The sequence below is a fragment of the Crocodylus porosus genome, unplaced genomic scaffold (genome assembly GCF_001723895.1).
Source record: "Crocodylus porosus isolate Cpor-Errol unplaced genomic scaffold, CroPor_comp1, whole genome shotgun sequence".
Lineage (NCBI taxonomy): Eukaryota > Metazoa > Chordata > Crocodylia > Crocodylidae > Crocodylus > Crocodylus porosus.
Window position 1 is genome coordinate 40,398,868 of NW_017728947.1, and position 9,823 is coordinate 40,408,690.

A 9,823-nucleotide genomic window follows, 5' to 3' on the forward strand; every position below is an offset into this window, starting at 1 on the left:
GGGTGGGAGCCATCTCTGTGCCCTCCGGACAAGCTGCTTGCAGCTCCGTCCTGTGCCCCACCCCAGCTGAGCAGCACCTGCTCCCTCCCTCACCATGGGGGCCTCATTATGCTCTGACCCCCCCTACCCCCACAATAGACTTAGCAGCCCAACACTGGTTTCCAAGCTGCCTGGCTGCATATTGGAATCATATCAGTATTGGTCGATATGGCTTCTTAAAAATCAGTCATTGATTTTGGCCCAAAAAATCTCTATCAGTGCACCCCTCGTATTGGTGGAAGGCACAGTAACAGTACTCCCTGACTAAAACCTTTGACTCAGTACTTTCATGCTCTGAAAAGAGTCCTCAGAACAACCTGGGCCAAGGGCTGGCAACCCACAGCCCACAGGCTAGATCTAGGTCATGGAGGTCCAGTCTGACACAGGGGTTCAAAGGTATGGAGCTATGCCTTCTGCTCATCACCTCCACTACAGAGCCTGCTGCTCTGGGGCATGCCTAGGCTTAAGCTTGCTGCAGATAGGCCAGGAATCTGCAGCAAAGCTATATGTAGGCAGCAGGGTGCTAGGAGACTGAGGGGGAAGAGTGAAGACTTGCAGCCTGCAGTCAAGGGGTCTAGCTCATGCAGACAAAAGGTTGCTGATCTTTGACCTAGGTGGTAGCCTTCAGGTATTATCCCATTTCCTGGTTAAGGAAACTATTTTTTTTAATTCACTTGCTCAGGACTACAGACCTATTCCAAGGTGGGATTAGAATTCTGGCTTCCAGGTTTATGCTCTGATTGCCCACTCCCAGAAACATGCAGTAATGACGCAGCAAAAAAAAACAGAAACAAATTTAGAATAAGCCTCAGAAACAAAACTCCCTTCTTTCCAATTCAAGGTGTTCCTAATTTAGGTGAGGAATAGGATAACAGGTTAGAATAACAGGAAGATCTCTGTGTGATCCATTAGCAGGGTTTCTTTGATTTTTATTTATTTCCTTGTTGTTTTCTTGGAATGGGAGAATGGAAGCTAAGTAATTGCTGTGTTTTGTAGTTTGGGAAATTTTGCAGAGAATATGGTTCATAATATGTTCTGTAGACAGCACTTGTTTTTTATCTTTTGGGTCCTTTTCAGATCACTGGGACAAACACTCGGCCTTTTCAACTCACAGTGGACAAGCTAGAAAAGGCTTTGCAGGATGCCCGGGCAGAGGTAAATGTGGTTGAGTCTGGTTTTGTTGGGCCTCTTAAGAGTGTTTGCTAGAGGAAGTGGTGTATATTTTGGAGGTACAAAAGAGAGACAAGAGTTTTGGGCAAGCTTTTCCTGTAGGTTCTGAACCCCTCCACTTGTACTTCTGCTCTGCTGTTACCTACTTTGGTGTCCCCCTGTTAAGGCACATTTTGGAGTTTGTGAACAGGCAGCCAGAGTCCTGGCTTGCCCACTCCATTCCTAGTTGCCTTCACAAATGATTTCTTCCCATTTATCTTAAACTCATATACCAGATACAAGAGGTTCTCTTGTATACTGAGGAAGTGTGAGAGGATCTTTGTCAGGGGGCAGCGGGGGTCGGTGGAAGCTTGCACTCAGCACAAAGATCCAGGGGCTTGCACCCCTGGGAGGGCTGCAGGGCTGTGCCGGACTCCTCCCAGGGGTGCAGGCCCTCGGATCTGTGCCAGATGAGAGGAGGCCTGGGACTGGTGTTGGGCTCAGGCTGTGCCCAGCACCACAGAAAATTGCTACTGCCACCTGTCCCAGGCAGCAGTGGCAGCCTCCTCTCATCTGATTCACCAATCTGGGAGCTCACACCCTTGGGAGGAGTCTGGCACAGCCCAGCAGCTCTCCCAGGGGTGCAGGCCCCCAGATCTGTGCTCCATATGAGAGAAGGCTCAAGCTGTGGCAGTAACAATCTTGTCCGGTGCTGGACTCAGCCCGTGCCCAGCGCTGGTCTCAGATGGGAGAGGCAACCTAAGCCTCCTCGCATCTGGACGCAGATCCAGGGACTTGCACTCCTGGACACTTCCTGGGGGCGCGGGCCCTGAGATCTGCACCGGCTGATAGGAGGCTGCCACTGCTGCCTGGGATGAGCACTGGGCACATCCTGCACCCAGCGCGGGGGAAGATGGATGCTGCCACTGGCTCTAGGCAGCAGCGGCAGCCTCCTGTCATCTGAGCGCAGATCCGGGGGCCCGTAACCCTGGGAGGGCTGCGGGGCTGTGCTGGACTCCTCCCAGGGTGCGGGCCCCAGGATCTGCACTGGATAATGGGAGGCTGCCACTGCTGCCTGGGACTGGCGCTGGCAGTAGCCGGTGCCCAGCACTGGGCTCCATGGAGCTCAGCCCGGCAGTGGGAAGCAAAGCGCAGCCCCAGCTCTGCCTGCTTCTGCCACCAGTCTGTGCCCCGATCAGCTCCACCAGCCCCATGGAGCTCAGCCTGGTGGTGGGAGGCAGAGTGCAGCGCTGGCTCTGTCTGCCTCCCGCTGCCGGGCTGAGCTCAATGGGGCTGGCGGAGCCAATTGGAGCGTGGCACTGGCTCTGTCTGTCTCCCACTGCCAGGCTGTGCTCCACCTCCCACTGCCAGGATGAGCTTCATGGGGCTGGTGGAGCCAATTAGTGTGCATCCTGGCGTGGGAGGTGGACAGAGTCTACACTGTGCTCCAGTCAGCTGTGCCAGCCCCATGGAGCACAGCCCAGTGGCAGGAGGTAAACAAAGTCACTGCTGCGCTCCGCTTCCTGCCACTGGGCTGAGCTCCAGGGGGCTGGCAGAGCTGATTGGAGTGCAGCGCAGCAATGGACAGAGCTGTGCTCTGCCTACCGCTGCCAGGCTGAGCTCTATGGGGCTGGCGGAGCCAGTTGGAGTGCAACCCCATGGCATGAGCTGGACAGAACCAACGCTGTGCTCCAATCAGCTCTGCCAGCCCCAGGGAGCCAGCCGATCAGAGCGCAGCCTGGCAAGTGGAAGGCAGGGACTGCTCTCCCTGCTGAGCTGAGCTATGCTACATGGGGCTGCAGAGCCTCTTGAAGTGCAGCCCTGGCTCTCCCCTGCCTCCCACCACCAGGCTGCTTCAAAACTCAAAACATTTCGAAACGGTTTGAATGCCCTCATTTTGTTTTGGAGCTGTTTCGATGCATTTTGTTTCATTCCAATTTCGCTGTTTCGAGCTTGAAACATGTCAAAACAGCTTCGAAACAAAACGGTTGGTGAAATTTCGCACAGCCCTGTTATGCATGGTCAGATCAGGTCATTGGGGTGAGATACATTGTTGTGCATGGTGGAGGTGTGAGTTCTTGTAGAATGAATAGGAGTCTTGCTATGTTAGCAGAAGGGGGGCTGAAAATTTACAACAAAGTGTTCTAATATTGTGTTGGTGGTTGTTTTATAGGGCATTGCTGTAAAGGCCTTAATTCTCCTGAATCCCCAAAATCCTCTAGGTGACATCTACTCGCTTGCAGAGCTACGTGACTATCTGGACTTTGCAAAAAGGTGCGTCAGCTTGAAGGGTTGAAGAGACCTAGGTCAGAGGTAGTTTTCCAAGTCAGGTGTACTAGTCAGCCTGTTTGGCTCTGAATATCCTGTATACCAGAAAAAACATCTGTTCTGAGTCACAGAGGAAAGAGCTGAAGAATGGGAGGAGGGATGGAACACCATGTAGCCATTTCATCATCCCTGGATTGGCTAAGCTGTTGTGTAAAAGGGTGTTGGTCATACCTGTTTGTCAGTCCTGGTCATCCATGAAATGCATTAAATTACTAAATCTGTCAGGTACTCATAGGAATATGGTGAGATACACCAGCTGTTGTAGGAAATTGAGTTAGCTCCCCCACAACTGTTTTGTATGTACAAACTGGGAAGCAGAGAGAGGTGAAATTCCATCTTTCACAAGAATCAGCTTCTTCCCTCTAACTTCATAGATTTCATAGACATTAGGGCTGGAAGGGACCTCAGAAGATCATCAAGTCCAGCCCCCCACAACAAAGGGCAGGAAGTCAGTGGGGGTCATAGGATCCCAGCAAAATAAGCATCCAATTTGCTCTTGAAGGTGTTCAGAGTAGGTGCTTGAACCACCTCCAATTCCTATCTTTTCTAGGTGGATTATGTTATAGCTTATTCAAGTGATGATAAAAATTAGTTTTAGGTTAAGTAAGTCTGAATTAGAAATTACTGCAAGCTTTGACATGGTTGTGGTGAGAGAGATTAAATGAGCTGTGTGGGTCTTGCTCCAATATTATGCATACATTACATGGCCCTTAAGTTTCTGAGAAGGTGTCTCTCTGACCCTTGATTGGGCAAAATTTGGATGCCCCATTATTTGTAGAAAGCAAGTCTCCCCAGAATTTTGACTCTACCTCTGATTTTTCAGGCACAAACTTGTGGTATTGTACTCTCATAATCTCTCTCTTTTTTCATTTCAGGCATGAGTTGCATGTAGTAGTAGATGAGATCTACATGCTGTCAGTTTTTGATGAATCAGCCATTTTCCACAGTGTTCTAGGGATGGACAGGTAAAGCCAGCTCTACTTCCCTAGGCACCTGTCAACAAGACTGCGACTTGCTGTCGGGGTTTATGCCTAAGATTCGAATTGTGACCCAGCAGGTGCTGGGTCTATCTCATACGATTGCTTTGCAGATCCTCCTAGTCTATATGGTTTGAAGGTTGCCAGCGAAGAACAATCTTAACTATTCTACCTGAAAATACTTTTAAATGTGTGTTTTAGTCTACTGCTTGTGACTCTTCCAGAAGGTTGAAACAGAAGCTCATTTTTCTGCTGAGTGTTGCCTTTTTTCTTTTCTAAACACTGGTGTCCTGTCCCATTGGTTCTATAGGTGTATGTAAAGGCTGGTGTTTAGCATTGCTTACTTATTATAAGAGAACTGCCATTTCCTGGGTCATGTTACAGGTCCATCTTGCAGTATCCTGTGTCACACAGTGGCAGAAAATGGATGCTGAAAAGAAGAGTGAACAGGGCATGACCAGGGTTTTTCCCATGCTCTCCTCTCAATTGCTGCCTCCAGAGGCTGTACCCTGAACTCCTGTGTTTAATAACTACAGTTGCATCCTTCCTCCAAAAATTTGTCCAGTCCCTTTTTGAATCTGGTTTAAACCATCAGATTTCACAACAGCAGAATCACGTTACTGCAGAACTAGGAATTTGCTTTATTAAATACAGCATAAAAGTGAGACGGTTGTTACAAAGCTCATTTAAAAAAATTCTTACAAATGTTGTTTAATAGCTTTTTTAAAAGATCTTCTTTTTCTTCATTGATTTTGTTTCTATATTATGTTTTACTTGCATGGACAATGAAAGTCAGTTGCTCAGTTTTACTGTCCTGTGTTAGCCCTAAGTTACTGAATTTGAGTTCACAACATTTTTGCAAGAGAATGTCTTAAATTCTGCCCTGAAAATGTCTTCTTTGAAATGTTAAGACAACAATGAAGAAATTCATTTTATTTTTTCTAATATCAGGCCCCTGATTTCTAGAATTCATAGAATCAATGAGTCTGAAGGGACCTAGACAGATCATCGAGTCTGACCTACTGCCATGGGCAGGAAGGAGCACTGGGGGTGGCAGGGGTCGTAAGACCCCAGTCAGGTACCTACTCAATCTCCTCTTGAAGATTTCCAGGGAAGGTGAGAGCACCACCTCTCAGGGAAGCCTCTTCCAGGCTCTGGCCACCCTTACAGTGTAGTAGTTCTTCCTAATATCTAACGTAAACCTATCCTCCCTCAGCTTGTGGCCGTTGTTCCTGGTGACTCCAAGGGGGGCCCTGGTGAACAGACTTTCCCCAAGTCCCTGCTGGTGGCCCCTAATAAAGTTGTAGGCAGCCACAAGATCCCCCTTCAGTCTCCTCCTGCGGAGACTGAAGAGATTGAATGTGCAGATTTGTATGTGCTTCTCTATCAATTTTGTCCATGATCTGCAACAAAACGTAGCTGTTAAGTATTGAAAAATGTCTAAAACTAGTTCCTGTAGTGGCTTTAAAAATACTGTATTTACTTGAAAACGAGATATGTTTTTTTCCCTTCATATTCAATATGGGGAATAAACCCCCTTGTCTTGGATTTAACTACTTACGCAGGGCAGGCAGCTGCTGTGAGGTTGGGGCTAGGGTGGCTCATGTTGTGAGGGGAGTCTGAGGGAGGCTGTGGTGATGGGGGTGGGGGGGAGAGCAGAAGAGGGGAGCATGGGGGAGCTGGTACAGTAGCAGGGGAGCTGCTGTGGCTATGGCTGTGACCCACAGCCACTGTCTTCTGGGGGCTGGGGCCATACCTGCTGCCACTGTTGGATAGACGGAGCCACTTCAGGATAAGTGGCTGAGAGGAAATCACTGGTGGGGGCAAGTGGTAGGGGAGGCAGGCATGGGGGCAGGCAGCAGGGGCAGCAAGTAGTGGAGGAGCATGGAAGGGGAGATGGGGCTTCTTTCCCTGTTGTAGCAGTGAGGGGGGAGGAATTTAACATGACCCTCCAATCACCTTATTCTATACTTGGAAAATTATAACAAATTAATTATTTTCCCTGTATAGAATCTATTTGTTGGGAGGTCATCTTGGATTTGGGAAAATATGGTAGATAGATGTGATTTTGTGCTACTTGACCCAGGTTTCCTGCTGCATTGTTGGGCCTCATGAAATGTTGCTTTTTTGTTTCTGGAATGTTGCACTGCTGATCTAAAAACTTGAGTACCCATGACTCTAACTACCCTGATGTACCCTTTTACTCACAGATTGCCTGATCCACTGAGGACTCATGTGATGTGGGGGATAAGCAAGGTGAGTGCTATGTACCAGGCAGGCTGCATCTAACATAACTGTACAGTTGGCCTGGTATCTCCTGAGGCCTTGGCCCCATACTGAAAAGAGCAAGGTGATGGTACTGGCATTCCAACATTTCTTTGTAGAAGCGTAATCTGTGCTTGTGCTTCTGGCAGGATTTTGCTGTCTCTGGGATTCGGTTTGGCACTTTGTACACAGAGAACCAAGATGTCGCCAATGCTGTGGCCTCATTGTGTTATTTCCATGGGGTTTGTGGGCCTGTCCAGCACAAAATTGCACAGCTGCTCAGAGACAGAGGTGAGTCAGATAGTGGTTTCACACGTGATCATCTACCATTCTTTGTTATCTGAGGACTTTAGAGGATTTGTTCCCTATGTTCCCAAGGAATCTGTAGCCTGAAGCAGGTGACTTAACAGCCTTCCTTAATCCTCGGGCTGCATATAAGATGTGGCTGACAATTCTAAGGGTTTATAGCCAGCAGAGTTAAAGTAACAGGTTGGACACGTGAGAAGGCTACTTGCACAGCAGTGGTCACTGTTGTGCATGGTCTGTTGAGCAAAAACAAAGGGGTGTAAGTGTGTGGGAAGAGAGAAACTGAGTCAGATCTTTAGCTTTGCTCTGCTCAGCAACCCAGAATCTGTGGTGTCTAGGGCACCTCCCACAGGAAGGTGAAAGGGAATGATGTTCAGCATGGACACCAACCTTTTGAAGAGTGTTTCTGCCATTCTGCAGAGGAGATAAAAGTAAGGGTGAGGAAAGAAGGGGATGGGGTGAGATGGGATAAAGATGTTATTGATCCCAATCCACTTATCAGATGATAAGGGCTGAAACCATTGTGGAATTGAATTCTTGATTAGTTTGTGAAATTCCTCTGTCTTCTCCCCCTTGCTAGACTGGATCAATCAAGTGTATCTGCGGGCCAATCATGCCCGTCTAAAAGCTGCCCATACCTATGTGACAGATGAACTGAAGACCCTTGGAGTTCCCTTCCTCAATCGTAATGCAGGCTTCTTTGTCTGGATTGATTTTCGAAAGGTCAGTAGTCTCAGGAAGGAAGGCTACTCTTGGGGCTGGGCCAGATGCATGCACAGTGGATCGTGGAGTAGAATTTGGAATTGTAACAAATGTATTAATATGTTGTCCTCCTGATGAGTGGAAAGGAGATATGTAAGTTTTCTGGTAATTGCCCTGCAAAGGACCCTTTTGTAGATATCCTTTCATTCTTGCTGTGACCTTATGTAACACCTCTGAAGGTGTTTCCTTCTTCTTACCCCTATTCTACCATAGCTATAGTTCCCAGGGTTTTCAGCTACTTCCGAGCCCCATTTCCCCAAACTCTGTAGGGATCACAGCCTGTAAGAATCACTGAGCCTTGCATGTTACCAACCTCTTGCCTGTTTGTACTGCTGCTCCCAGTACCTTAGGACAGGAACATTTGAGGAGGAGATGCTGCTTTGGCGACGCTTTCTCAGTAACAAAGTCCTGCTGTCCTGTGGCAAAGCCTTTGAGTGTAGTGAGCCCGGCTGGTTCCGCATCATCTTTGCTGACAAGACACACCGACTTCAGTTAGGTGAGCAGTGCTTCCCATCCCCTATCTTTCCCCAGCCTTTCCAGCTTTAGTCCTTCTTCCCTACATCTTTTCCCCTTTCCAAGCTACTCTGTAACCCTGGCCTTTTCCATTTCTCTTCTTTCTCATATCTTAAGTCTATATAGACCCAGCTGGGATTTTGAGACTCTTGCAACTTTGTCCCAATCCATGGTTGTTTCTGCCCTTTAACCACTCCAGGCATGCAACGGATTCGTAAGGTCCTGGAAGAGCGGGAACGTGAGATATTGGCCGAGGAAAGGGATCAGCCCTGCCAATCAGACCAAGAGGGTAAAGCAGACAGCACAGATGAAGTCATCTTTGTGTCCCGTCATCAGGAACCAGGCTGTGCTGGTGGCTCTAATCTCGGTGACCTCATTGGCCTTCTGCAGCAGCAGATGCGCTCATCTGACTGGTTGCAGAAGAACACAGCAGAACAGTTTGCACAAGAGAAGCCAGAGATCTATGACGTTTTCAGTAAACTGGTGGGGAAGTAGTAGTGGCCTCTGTTCCTCATGCGGCACGTCTGAGCAGGGATTGATGCTGGGCCCTAATTGCTTGGCAGTGACTTGAAGCAAAAGAGCTCTCTTCTGTATAGCAAGGAAATTGCTTTTTAAAGCCTTTTCCCTTGCCCTCCTCTCTGAAATCACTACTTTGTACTGTATAGGTTCTTCCCTTGGGTTTGGGTAAGGGATTTGGGACTCTCTTCTACTGCTGAACCCTGTCCTGGACATCATTGTATTTTATATGACATTTCTAATGAATAAGCTTTTGATTCTCTTATAACAGTCTTTGGTGTCACTTTTTTTATATTGCGGCTTATTTTCTCTCACCCTTTCTAAGGAGACAGAATCTTGAGCTATTTAACCTGTTATATGTTCCCTAGCCCCTGCAAGATGTTCATAGATAACTAATTTTTTTCAGCTCCAGCAGATGAATGTCTCTTGAGGAAGGCACTTAAATGACATGCATTGGTACTTAAAATCAAGTGCCTGCCATGAAATGTGAGATTCCCCCTCACGGGGCTTAAATGTCTATTTTTCTAAGACAGGACTCCTGTGAGGTTTTGCTGACTCTTCAGCTGAGGGATAGATAACTGAGTACATATACAGATCATTTAATGTGTGGTGTGTGAGCTAGAAAGAGAGACATCAAAGGAGAAGGCTGAATGAAGTCTTCCACTTCAGAGTCACAGGCTTTTCTTCAGCCATGTTCTGTTTGGTGCCTTGTGTAAAATGAGCTTCAGCTATCTCAGTCCAGTTCCTGGCGTTATATCAAAAAACACCAATACAACTAGTTTGATAGTTTTTTAGCAGACAGTGCCAACAACAGAAGTTAAGGATAGAGAGATTCATTGAGTATACATGCTCGAATTGCAACAAAAACTGAGGCATGGCCTGATTTTGCTCAAGCTATATGTTTTTTGGATAAATATAAATCTTCAGGGCTAAAGCTTGTGCCTTTTACCATACTCAAAGCAGTTAAA

The 9,823-nt window shown here is 47.6% G+C and overlaps 1 protein-coding gene across 1 annotated transcript in view; it reads left to right on the plus strand.

Annotated features, from left to right (window-relative positions):
- LOC109320768 (1-aminocyclopropane-1-carboxylate synthase-like protein 1) overlaps window positions 1-9,120 on the plus strand; it is a 19,930-nt gene extending 10,810 nt beyond the window's left edge. Inside the window, exons 8-15 of the mRNA XM_019551025.1 lie at window positions 1,117-1,194; window positions 3,362-3,462; window positions 4,392-4,481; window positions 6,704-6,749; window positions 6,908-7,049; window positions 7,645-7,787; window positions 8,169-8,322; window positions 8,539-9,120. Of these exons, the coding sequence (XP_019406570.1) occupies window positions 1,117-1,194; window positions 3,362-3,462; window positions 4,392-4,481; window positions 6,704-6,749; window positions 6,908-7,049; window positions 7,645-7,787; window positions 8,169-8,322; window positions 8,539-8,834 (1,050 nt within the window). The 3' untranslated portion in view covers window positions 8,835-9,120. The remainder of the gene's footprint in view (window positions 1-1,116; window positions 1,195-3,361; window positions 3,463-4,391; window positions 4,482-6,703; window positions 6,750-6,907; window positions 7,050-7,644; window positions 7,788-8,168; window positions 8,323-8,538) is intronic.
- The last annotated feature ends 703 nt before the right edge of the window (window positions 9,121-9,823 follow it).